Source organism: Xenopus laevis, chromosome 2L (assembly GCF_017654675.1).
Source record: "Xenopus laevis strain J_2021 chromosome 2L, Xenopus_laevis_v10.1, whole genome shotgun sequence".
In the NCBI taxonomy this organism is placed as follows: Eukaryota; Metazoa; Chordata; class Amphibia; order Anura; family Pipidae; genus Xenopus; species Xenopus laevis.
This window is the reverse complement of record NC_054373.1, coordinates 154,982,871-154,996,292: the sequence shown is the minus strand read 5'-3', so window position 1 is coordinate 154,996,292 and position 13,422 is coordinate 154,982,871. Positions and strand designations below refer to the sequence as shown.

The 13,422-nt window shown below is 39.8% G+C and overlaps 1 protein-coding gene across 1 annotated transcript in view; it reads left to right on the top strand.

The window, feature by feature from the left end:
• Positions 1-11,069, top strand: part of pcbp3.L (poly(rC) binding protein 3 L homeolog) — a gene marked incomplete at its 5' end in the record, with an annotated part of 33,481 nt that extends 22,412 nt beyond the window's left edge. Inside the window, 1 exon segment of the mRNA NM_001090795.1 lies at positions 10,289-11,069. Within this exon segment, the coding sequence (NP_001084264.1) occupies positions 10,289-10,325 (37 nt within the window). The 3' untranslated portion in view covers positions 10,326-11,069.
• Between the last annotated feature and the right edge of the window lie 2,353 nt (positions 11,070-13,422).

Sequence of the window (13,422 nt, the reverse complement as noted above, 5' to 3'; positions counted from 1 at the left end):
ATAAGCAGACAAATATTTACACCAATAGTAGAAAAATGGTCACAAATAGAAAACGGTAGAAAGTGTTTGAAAAGTCTTTATCTGGTGAAAATATCTGAAAACGGAGTTGAAAAAGGTGTTGGATGGTGAACAACCCCTTGAGTTTATTTGTAAGTGGTATTGCAATTGCATTTATTTCGTCTGTTATCCACGCAATTTTTCTGTCTCTGGCGTTTGGCAGCTCAGTGATCCAGGTGTAGATTCTGAACCGTTACAATTTGCTACATTAGTTGATACATTTCTCAACTGTATTCCATCTGTGGAATACTAGCAACTATCGTATCAATTCTAACAGCTGCCTTTAATGATACTCGGGGGATTCTGCTCAGCAGGGACAAAGATAAGAAATCCATCACCTAATGTATTAATTTAGATCAGTTACAGAGTCTGACACCCCCCAAGCTGCTTTAGAAAGACATAAGAAAGTGAAAAATTAAACTTTTCAATTCAATGTTATAGAAAAACTGTTACAAACAAAGTAACTGGGGAAAAGGGCTTTGTTTCTGAAAACCACTTGCCTGAAAAGTGTTTGAAAGGTTAACAACCCCTTTAGACTACCTTTTAATTAATCTTAGAAAACTGTTGTAAACCATGTTCCAGTAGCTGGATGTAATGTGAATGTGTACTGAGAGGAGATGCAGAGAGCACTTAGTTTGCAGTTGGCTTCCATTGTTATCCTCCTGTGCTCCTCCGTTTGTTCCTACCCTCCCACCCACCCGTTTTTGTTTTGTTCCCTTTTTTTTCTTTTTCCTCTGTTACAGTCTAGAAAGCGCTAAACCCTCCTCTTCCCAGAGTGCCACGGCCCCTGACCTTCTGAGCATCTCTCAGCCCTCCACCCTTTCCTCCGCTGCCCCTACCTCTCTGGTGATCACCTCCACAGCCGGGCCTTGTGAACCCTCCTCAGCCTCCACATCCTCTTCCTCCTCCTCGGATACACCTTCCAGCCTTCCCACTCCCTCGACTGCCCCTTGTGTCTCCAATCTGCTTGACATGAAACCTGTCCCGCTCCTGGCTCTTAATGTCGTGTCCACCGCCTCCTCCTCTACCTCCTCTTCCTCTGCTGCTCCTGCCTCTGCCGCCCAGCTGTATTCTAAAGCGAAATCGGAAAAGCAGCGATTTTCTCCCTACTGAAATTCCCATCGTCTTAGATAAGAGCCTTCACATTTAATTTCTGTACAGATTAAAGCGTGTGTTTCTGTTGCATCCATTGTAATTGTTTAAATGCTAGTAATGAGCTGTACCCAAAATTGGACATTTTATTATTGACTGGAAAGACTAGCTTCCTGCTTGCCTTTTACTCTTTGTAACCCGCCAGTAGTGATAGCTGTTATTATTCATAGCTTCATTCACCAATTGGAAATGTAAGCATCTGACTGTGAGTATGATTTTAATGAATAATAAAAACAGCCATCGGTTTAACAACAAAGGCTATAGTTGCACTTTTTATTGGGGTGGATGGGAGGGGATTCCTGTGAAGGACTTGATATATAATTGTACATAATTTTATAGATGAATGCTTTGCTTTTGTCTTCCTAGCAATGAACTTTTGTCGTACATTATATAGCCTTCAAAATGATCTCCCTAGGTCACATTACATAGTATTCTTTTTAAGTATTAAACACTCACCTTCATTAGCCAGCCTACAAAATGTACTTTATGTGGAAATTGTGGTAGGAGTCGATTATAACAATCTCCCCTTGAGTGGAAATTTACTTTGCTGTTTTGCATGAATGGATATTCGAAATACGCTCAAGATCTCAGAGCTAGGGGTAATTTTTACTGTCACAGCAGCTGTCCAAATACCTTGTATACCAATAGCCTATCTGCCTGTAGCAGCTTCCCATAGTTATATGAGGGAAAGTCTCTAAAGCAGACAACCCACACGATAAGTTGTCAGGGTTAGCTGCCATGCCTTTTTCCTAGAGCAAAAGTATTCAAACATCATGCCAAGTGAAGATAAGAGGGGATGCCTTATGTGTAATTTCCAGCTTGCAGGTCTACACTTAAAGGAACTGTTCAGTATAAAAATAAAAACTAGGTAAATAATATATGCAAAATATAAAAATGTTTCTAAAATAGTTAGCCAAAAATGTAATGTATATAGGCTGCAGTGACTGGATGTCTAATATAATAGCCAAAACACTACTTCCTGCTCTGCAGCTCTCTTAGTTTCCTCTGATTGGTTACCAGGCAGCAACTTGAGGGGGACCACATTGGGCATAACTGTTGCTTTTGAATCTGAGCTGAATGTTTGATTGCAAACTCACTGAACCGTATGTACCATGTGGTCCCCCTTCACGTTGCTGACTAACTCTGAGTTAGAGATCTGAAAAACAATAAATTAGTTATACACCAGCCTTTATACATTACATTTTTGGCTAACTATTAGAAACTTTTTTTTATTTTGCACAGCCTATCTATTTACCCAATTTTTATTTTTACACTGAACTGCTCCTTAAAGTCTTCAGACCATTGTAAGATATGTAAAGGTGGCTTTAAGGTGCCAATGTGTGGGTACAAGTTGCTGAATCCTAAATCACAGCTTATTGGGCTGTTGTATGGGGTCTGGCTGACCAATAAATCTGCCAGAACTAATGGACGAACACACCAACGTGTTCATGCATTCATCTATCAATGTGTCTTGCTAGTAGGGATGCACTGAATCGACTACTTTGAATTCGGCCAAATCCATATGCAAATTAGTAGTGGGAAGGGGAAAAAATTTACTTCTTGTTATGTAGGAAAAAGTCACACTTTCCCTCCCCACCCCTAATTTGCATATGCAAACTAGGATTTGGTTCCACCTGGCAGAAGGATTTGGCCAAATCCTTGCCAAATCTTGAACCGAATCCTGGATGCGGTGCATCCCTACTTGCTAGGGACCCTATTATGGTCCAATTGTTCATCCGTGGGCAAAACTATCGTCCTATATTGGTCCAACCTGCTGGATATCTATAGTATTATGTCTGACCAAGGACAGATGTTTGTACTGGGAATTACACAAATTTATTTACTGTAGAGCTATTGGAAAGTTTAATTGTTGCATCAATATTTATTTTCCTATATCGGTTATTGTCATTAAATGGACTTGTGACTTTGGCACATTGTTTACATACATACTCTTTAGTGTAATGGTCTTTGTTTAACCCTTTAATTGCCACCCCACTTAGAATCTACATTCTGTGGGAATGGCACTTGAAATGCCACAGAACGCAGATTCTACATTCTGCAGCATTTCAGGGTTGAGGAACGGCTTTTCAAGCCGCTTGCTCGGTTCCTCTTCGTTCCCCAGCCCCCAGGCAATGAGCAGGGGCTAGGAAAGCATGGCCCCTGAGGCGTGATTGCCATGGGGTCCCAAGGCAGCAGCAGGCACGTGCAATAAAAGTGCCCTGCTGCTGCCTGCCCTTTCAGAACGGAGAAGCGACTTGTAAAGTCGATCGCTCCGTTCTTAGTGCTCCCTTCAGCTTTCCCAGCCCCATGGCAACGAGCCTCAGCGGGGAACAAGGGGACCCTAGGCAGCAGCAGGCACGTGAAATATATGTGCTCTGCTGCTACCTGCACTTTGTGAACAGAGGAGTGGCTTGTAAAGCCACTCGTTCTGTTCTAACTCATTCCCCCTGAGGCGCGATCGCCCAGCGGCCCCAAAATGCAGCAGCAGGCACTTGCAAACTGTTTGCCCTGCTGCTTCCACTTCCTGGACTGAAGCTCCGCCCCCTCACAATGGACCAAGCTGGAAGACTTGGCATTTTCTTCCTCCAGCCCTGATGGACTATCTGGACTCTGCAACCTCAGGTTAGTGCCCCCCAACACTTACAAACACACACTTATCTTCCCATTACACACTTACATTCACACTTGCACACAATCACATACTTTTGGGGGGGGGGGTCACACACATTCACAGCACCCCCACATGCTTGCACACAACATGCAATTTGTCAGTTGTACACACACTTACACTGTTTTGGTTTTTTTTTTATCACATCATTCATTTTTTTTCTTTTTTTTTTTTTTTGCCTGAAAACTGTTTTATTGCCATTGCGAATAGCGTATTCGCTAATTGCACTGCACAATAACCTTTTGTATGTTTTCGGTGATTATGCTGCAATTTCGGTGATTTTGGTGCATTTTTAGCCATTTTATTAAATTTTCAGCTTTGTGAAGATGTTGTTGCTCTATTTCTGTCCGTAAAACCTATTTGGCCATGCTAAAATATTCAAACATTGATTCTGACTGCTGATTACAGTAGGTGGGGAAAAAAAACATAGATTATGCGGTTTTGTTGTATTTTAGTGATTTTATACCATTTGGCTCTGTTCTTTGTTACTTAATTTTGACCATGGAAATGGTCTGCTATATAACCATTTGGAGGTCTCTGTGTGTAAAATAGCTTTACAAATCTTTTTTTATCAGGCATCAAACTTTTCAGTACACCCCTGGCGTTCATATTTAGGATGACTATTGCTGCAACGTTACAAAATGTTCGGTATATAATGGGGTAAAATGCAAGCTTTGTGACTATTTTCAGAAATTCCATAAAAAAACGTTATGTTTAGCAATGCTTTGTGATTTGGTAGTTTATAGTAGAAAGATGTCCTTACCTGCTTTAGATTAGTCAGAATGTGTACTTTTGGAAAATATATGGTTTTCTAGGGTCTCCATTCTGTTAGGGGGCTCTCATTGGGTGCTTATGTTGTAGTAGCCAGTGTCATACGTGAAAATTAATTTGGGGGTCTCTGTATGACACATAGTTTGGAAAATCTGTTTATTGGGTATCAAACTGTTTAGTAGACCCCCGGCATTCATATTTAGGTTGCTTTATGCTGGTAATGATACATGGATGAATGCTGGAAAGTTGAAGCTTTGAGGCAATTTTCAGGTATTTCACCAAAACTGCCATTTTTGGTAAAGCCTTGCGACTCAGTTTGGAGTTCAGTAGAATGTGTACTTCACAAAAATGTTTTTGGGGGGTAAACATATATTTGTGTTTTTACCCCACAAAAAATGCAGTCGATGTGTTGATTTTTCATTAGCTGAAGTTACTCACAGGAATATTTGTATGCGCTAACTTCATTTTGCGCCCTCTAAGTGCCAGATACTTTGGTAAACCTATGAACAATGGCCACCAAACTGTTTGGAGGAACCCTGGCAATCTTATTTAGGGTGCTTTTTCTTGGTACGTAATGATACATGGGTGCAATGGTGCTGGGAAGTTGAAGCTTTGAGGCAATTGTCAGATATTTTACCAAAACAGACAATTTTGGTAAAGCCTTGCGACTCAGTAGTTTGGAGCAGAAAGGCATGGGTACCCATTTTAGATTCAGTAGAATGTGTACTTTCTAAAAATATATGGTTTTGGGGGTTAACCCCACAAAAAATGCAGTCAATGCGTTGATTTTTCAGTAGCTGAAGTATAAAGTCCTGGACAATTTGGATGTGCTAACTTCATATTTGGGTCTCTAAATGCCAGGTAGTTTGGTAAACCTATGCACAATGGGGATCAAACTGTCCAGTGGACCCCTGGCAATCATATTCAGGGTGCTTTTTTCTTATCAAACATAGCGTGTGATATGAGGAGCAGCAAAATAAAACTTTGAAGTGATTTTTCAAAATTTTGATACATTGTTATAAAAACTGCTAGGTTCAGACAAGGTTTGGTAGTTAGGAGTAGAAAGACATAGTTACCCATTTTGGAATCCGCAGAATGTGTACTTTCCAAAAATATATGGTTTTCTGGGGTAAACCTACTGTTTCAGGATTTTGTGGCCTTGGAATCTGAAGTATGCCGTTTTCTGCTTTCAAAATTCGGTTTATACTGCCGGGAGTTTTTGCTGTACAGATGTCCTAAATCTGACTAAAACTATACATATCTGGTATTGGCACGTTCGTGAGGCTTTCCAAATCAGTTGGATTTTCATGCGTAAAATTAAAAAATTTTCTGGTATAAGTTCATATATTGTGGAAAAATAGAAACTTTTTAAATTTTTTTATTTAGTACTATAAATTTTTCTGCAGAGGTGGAAATACATGAAAACTCGGGCAGATTTAGAAAGCTCAGTTTCTGCAGAAAAAAACAATGTATAGTTTTCCTAGGTAAACTATAGGTTTCCCCTCAGAAAATGCCCCTAAAGTGAGAGAACACAAAATGTTTCAAAAACGTCTGGCATTTCACGTAACTGAAATGGTCAATTCTGCTGGCGCTTAAAGGGTTAAAGTTAAACTAGCAAGTTTAATCATGTCTTACACAACAACCAGGAATCTCTGCAATTGCTGCTTATTTCCCATAGAGCTTGGTGAACCTGCAGCAGGATAAACTGCTGTGAGTATAGCCAGGTAATTTTAAAGGGGTTGTTCACCTTTGAGCTAACTTAGTATATATGAGTGATATTTTGAGACTGTTTTTTTTTTAATTTAGCTTTTTTTTCAGCAGCTCTCCAGTTTGCAGTCGGCAATCTGGTTGCTAGGGTCAGATGTCCTTAGCAACCATGCACTGATTTGAACAAGAGACTGAAATATGATTAGGAGAGTGTCCAAATAGAAAGAATAACACAAAGTAGCAATTACACCAAATGTGTAGCCTTAAAAGGGCATTTGTTTTTAGATGGGGTCAGTGACCCGCATTTGAAATCTGGAAAAATCGGAAGATTCCGCAAATAATTAAAAATCTATAATGAAGAGCAATTGAAAAGTTGCTTAGAATTCGCCATTTTATAACATACTAAAAAGTTAACTTGAGGTGAACCACCCCATTTCAATATGATGTGATTTATTACTGATGTGGCAACAAAGACAAATATTTGTAACTGTATTAGGGCATTAATACACAATATGCCTGCAATTAATCTTTGCTACAGTGGGTGAAAAAAAGGCCCTTGTTTCCTCTCAATCAGTTACATATAAATCACTGCTGGGGAAATATAAGCAGCTACTTACCAAAGTGCCACGGTTACCTTATAAGTTAACTTCAGGCCACTTGCCAGGCACTTTGCATGTTATCTGATGGTAAGGATACAGGCCATGGCTTATCACTGCTGTTGCCCTTTATGTGCAGCATGTACCAAATCCCCCCACCGACATTCAATGTATTGCAAAATAAATCACTTGTTTAATAACAGGGCACAATATTAAGTTCCGGAGCACACTACTTCAGGCCCAAGCTCTCCATCTGTGTTGTTCTTCCCTTTAGACAGTGGGAATATATAAAGTTTAGTTTGCGTGTAATAGTATTCTATGTGTGTGTAGTTTTCACACACTTGGGCTTGTAATGCTCACATGCAAGTAACACATTTACTAAAGCCTGGAAATCGCTGTCTTCTGGACTATAATAATGCACTAATCCACACTCCCCTGTTGCCGGGGGTTTGGCTGCTGTAGGGTAAACCCCTCCCAATTACATTGTACATTTAACCAGAATTCCACCCAAAAGGTTCTTTTTTTTTCTGTTTTTTTTTTTTTTTTTTTTTTGTAGAAGTCTGTTCTCCAGGTCCGTTAATCCACTCAGTTTGCTAAATTGTTTAGGAGTCAGTCAGCAGTGAAGAGAATATAAGACGTACAGGAACTGCTTTCAATTGCAATTTCATTTACATATAACTTTGTTTTATGTCTATTGGAAATTGATTTTACTTTATTTTCTTTCATTATACAAAAAGGTTAATGGGGGGACATCCCCTTTTAATAAAACTGCCACATATTGCTGCTTTCCCTGGTGCAGTTTCCACTCCTGTAGAATTATTTATTCCAACAACAAATTTTCCCCATTTTGGCTTTTCTCTTGGTAATAAACCACTAAGAGAAAAGGCAAAATGTTGAAAAGCTTACAATAACCATTCCTTTACAGAAACCAGAAGTTGTCTCTTTACTGTGAATACAAATGGAACACTAAGTTACACCCCTTTGTACATGTACACCTCTTCTAGATCATAACCCACTAATGATGTAACCGCCATGTTGCCATTTTGTGATGGCTTGTTGCTTCCCATCATTTATAGCTTGAATAATGATTGAGCCTTCCTGCTTAATTTGGGAAATTGTGTTAACTGCAAACTAAAAAGCATGCCTATCTTAAAAGAACCATAAGATCAAAAAAATTGTGTTGCCCTGCACTGGTAAAACTGCTGTTTGCTTCAGAAACACTACTATTGTTTATATAAATAAGCTGCTGTGTAGCCATGGGGGCAGCCATTCAATGGGGAAAAGGCTCAGGTTACACTGCAGATAAGCTCTGTAGAACATAATGGTGTTATCTGTTATCCACTATATAGCCTTTTTTCAATTTCAGCCATTGCTACACAGTAGCTTGTTTATATGAATTATAATAGTGTTTCTGAAGCAAACACATCAGTTTTACCAGTGCAGGGCAACAGTGCATGACCTTTTAATTACTTAAAAAAACTTTCATTTTTTGGTGTTAATGTTCCTTTAATTATGCTGAAACTGCCTTAGTACTTCCTAATCTATTGTCTCGCAGCCTCAGTCTCTTGGTTATTGTGGCAACACTAGCAGTGAGGCCCTTGGCTAAACGTTCACCTGCAACTGTTTTATTATGTAAAAAAAGGCAATATTGTCGCACTGGATTCCATGGAGCCACCTGCAGTGAACATTCTGGAAAAAAACCATAATGGACTCCTTATCTAAGCAGTAACTCGTATGCCAGCCATTTGGGGTACATATATGGAGCTTTATGCATCACAGTAATAGGAAGAAACGTATGACTGATGTAATGGGGAAATACATGTAATGTTCTGAATCTGGTGACTTTCCCTGGCTCACCTCTTACGCGCTGCTTGTCTGTCACTCCTCTTTCCTTACTACCCTCAGGGGTTGGGCCTTGTTGTACTGTTTTAAAGGAGAAGAAAAAACTTGAAAAGAAAAAAAAAAAGCTCCAGGAAAAGGGCCACTGCTTAAATATTTATCCTAACTTGCTCTAAAGGTGGACATACATGGGCCTATAAAGCTGCTGACAGACTAGTCGGGAAGGGCTAAAAATCCCATCAGATCAAGGACTGCATCTGTTCATTGATGGTCCTGTGTTCCAACTGCCTGTTATGGGCCAATCGTTTGGCCCTAGGACCATGATCGAATCAGCCCGATATCTCTCACCTCAAGATGGCCACATCAGGGAGAGATCCGCTTGTTTGGCAAAATCGCCTAAACGAATGGATGTCTATGTGTATGGCCACCTTTAGGTTTGGTTGAAGACCATTATTATATCCTATTGTGTTATAATTACTGTATCGAGGATTGTCCAGTTTCCATTTTCCAAATCTGGTTGTTGGGGTCCAAAATACCCTAGCAACCATGCATTGATTTGAATAAGCAACTGGATTATGAATAGGTGAGGCCTGAATAGAAAGATGACTAATACAAAGTAGCAATAATATATTTGTAGACTTACAGGGCATTTGATTTTTAGATGGAATCGGTGACACCCCCCCCCCCCCCATTGAAAATGGGGAAGAGGGAGCAAAAAGACAACTATAAATGAAGACCAATTAAAAAGTGATTTAGAATTGGCCATTCTATAACCTACTAAAAGTTAACTTAAAGGTGAACCACCCCTATAAGACACCAGGAGTGAGCGTGGCAGGGTCTGATGACTGCAAATAGAACTCTGTTCAGCAGGAGCAGCACACAAGACACCCTTTTAGTTTCTTTTTAGTGCCATAACTGCCAGTGTAGGGATTCCATTGTATGAGCTATGTCTATCATAATCTGACAGTCACACATTGGCTTCCAGTCACTTCATTTACTCTACATCTGCACAATGTGTTAAAGTAACACTCCCTGCAAAACCTGTTTTTGTTTAATGCTATACAGAACATTATGGTTTCCCATCACCGTCAAGTGTGTGTGTGTGTGGGGGGGGGGGGGTGTTATAGTTCAGGTTGTCATTAGAAATCCAGTATTCAAAGGGGAAATGTTATTTAAAGGGATTCTGTCATGATTTTTATGGTGTATTTATTTCTAAATTACACTGCAATTAATTCACCGTACCATGTGAAATTGCATTCCTAACCCAAGAAGTGTTTTTTTTTTTCTGCTGATGGGGCTATTTGGGGGAGTCACATGACTGGGGAAGTTGGGAAACTGAGAATATGTCCCGCCCCATATCAGATTTCGAAATGAAAGTAAAAAAATCTGTTCTTTTGAAAAACTGATTACAGTGCAAAAGTCTGCTGGAGCAGCACTATTAACTGACCGTATTAAATGACCGTATCCCTTTAATGTGGTGTTTTTTTCTTTCTTTCAGGCTTTCTTCAGAAGCCGGTGGCATGGGAAGCAGTTAGACGTCTTCAGCATCTCCTGTTTAGCTCACTGTCAGTCTGCACATACTGCAAACAGCTTTTTTTCAGGTTTTAACTAGTTTGCAAACAGTTTCCTTTTGCTTTCTCTCTTCCACTCGTGGTTTTTTGAGGATATTTTTAATTAAATTTTCCCCCTTCCAGCTGTTAAAACCTGTTGATACAGATTTTAGTTTTCTAAAAGTATGTCCCGTACCCTATGAATTTTTTTTTTTTTTTTTTTAAGGTTTAAAGTCACATTGTAAAGAGTGGGGTAATAAATGCATTTCAATTTAGTTCTGTAATGTCAGGAATTTTTCAGAAAACAAGTAAATAAAGACAGACTGGAACTTGTGTGGCCTTTCTTCTTTGTTCTTATTCTGGATCCATTGCTAATGTTCAGTTTTTAGTAAAGAGCACTTTTCCATGAAAATGAACTTGTAGTGTTCTCAGAGCACCAACTTGAAAACCACAGAGTTTGAAGCTTTTTGTTTTCTGCCCAGAACTGTCTCTTTAGGTGTTTTGCCAACGTGCTGAACTACCTACGTAATCAATTGTTCCAAATGTGTATTCTTTAAAGCATCTCTAACTCGTGCGCTCTTTAAATTTAAGGAGCGATGTCTCTTTAAAGGGGTAATAGCCCAACTTTTTTTTTTTTAAATCTTTAATTTTTATGCAGAATTGGTGCTGTACAGTTTTCTGTTACTAAATATATATACAGTTTAAATAAAATTACCTATTTAAAACTGATGAGTTATATCTTTGGCTTTGCTGCACTTTCTTTCTTTGTTACAGGATTGTTATATGTTTAGATTTCCCTATAGGACTGCACTCCCTAAAGGAATAACTGTCCTGATTGTCTCTCCCCTCCAACAACCATAGTATCCCAGAAGTGTCTGTCCCTTATTTCTCCATCTCCTTATACCCGTTCCCAATACCTATCATTGATTTGGCCCTGTCCTTCAGTCTTATTATTCAGCCACTTACTAAATCAGTGATCCCCAACCAGTAGCTCGTGAACAACATGTTGCTCCCCAACCCCTTGGATGTTGCTCTCAGTGGCCTCAAAGCAGGAGCTTATTTTTTAATTCCTGGCTTGGAAGCAAGTTTTGGTTGCATGAAAACCAGATGTACTGCCAACCAGAACCTCATGTATGCTGCAAGTCCACATAGGGGCTACAATAGCCAATCACAGCCCTTATTTGGCAGCACCCAGGAACATTTTTCATGCTTGTGTTGCTCCCCAACACTTTTTACATCTGAATGTTGCTCACGGGTGAAAAAGGTTGGGGACCCCTGCACTAAATTATGTAGGTTTCACCGGAGGAATATTTCCGAAATACGATAGTTTATTACCCAAGATGTCTCCAAAACTCTGATTCACTTGTTTGCATTGAAATTGTGTTAATTTCCCTTCCCCTCCAGTCCATAGTGAATACTGCTGCCAGGATAATACACAACTGCTCTTCCTTTGCCAATCCCTGCACTGACTTTCACTACCTTTCAAGAATAAAATTCATACTAATGACCCTCCCCCACCCTCAAATAAATCTGCCCACTCCATATCGCTGAACTCCTCCAAGTACTCCAATCCTCCCGTTGGCTCCACTACTGACCTGCTCATTACACACTTGCATTCAAGACTTTGCTAGGGCTACACACATTCTCTGCAATTCTCCCCATGTTCTCTCCAACTTTCTCATTCTGCCTTCAAAGGGTCTCTTAAAGGACAAGCAAAGTTAAACTAAAGAAGTAGCTGTTAATGCTGCATGTTATGTTTTGGGCTTCTGTACCAACCCCAGGCAACCACAGTCCTTAAGCAGTAAAGATCTGGGTTTCTAAAGATGCCCCAGTAGCTCCCCATCTTCTTTTCTGCTGATTCACTGCACATGCTCTGTGCTGCTGTCACTTACTGAGCTTGGGGACCGAATCAAAATATACAGTACACATAGAAATGTCACAATATAAGGCTGATTAGTAATTAATACGGATAATTACTACATGGCAGCACAGAAACCAGTGCAATTAGCGTCAGAATTTAACAATCAGCCCTGTAGCATCAGACCAACCTAATTTTCTGCATAATAATTTGGAACAACCCCTAAATTTAGCTTCTCAACAGCTGCTCAGAGCCCACTGAGCATGTGAGTGTCGCAGACACTTTCCAAGATGGAGACCCCCTGTGACAAGTTTGGATCATTGGATCATTGCTGCTATTGAGAAACAAACTTTTGGCTGGTGCAGTAAGTTCAGTATATAAAACATGGCATTTTTAGTCCTATAATTTTTAGTGTTTCCTTCTTTAAAACATTTCTTTAGGTAAGCTTACCCACCTGTAGCATAGTATCAGTGTACTCTGTATGCCGCTAAATCAATGCACAACACCACGTCTCTCCATGCTAACCCCCTGGTTTTGCCCGTCCACTGCACCTTATGCCTCATACCCCTTTTGGCTTGAAAGCACACTTGGACAGGGCTCACTTTACCTGTTGTATTTGTTATAGGTAGTTTGTTTTTTGTTTTGTGTTTTTTTTTTTTTTTTAAATCTGCATTTCCAGTGTATACAGGTATAGGATCCCTTATCCAGAAACCCCGATATCCAGAAAGCTCAGAATTACAGAATGGCTGTCTCCCGTAGACTCAATTTTATCCAAATAATCCAAATTTTAAAAAAGAATTTCCTTTCTCTGTAATAATAAAACTGTAGCACTTGATCCCAACTAAGATATAATTCATCCTTATTGGAAGCAAAACCAGCCTATTGGGTTAATTTAATGTTTACACGATTTTCTAGTAGACTTAAGGCATGAAGACCCAAATTATGGAAAGATCTGTTATCTGGAAAACCCCAGGCCCGAGCATTCTGGGTAACAGGTCCCATACCTGTATAACACTTTGTTGTACAGTGATGCAGAATATGTTGGCGCTTTATAAATGTGGAGATAATGACCCCGTTTGGCCAAACATTCGATTTATAATCCACGCCCTTCTGCTTTCCTTGGGATTATAACAAGGCTGCGGGGAAGTTTATTTGCAGCTACCATAGAGCCTGGCTGCTTAAGGGCTCTTACAGACCAGCGTTTTTACCTACGCTCCCCTGCGT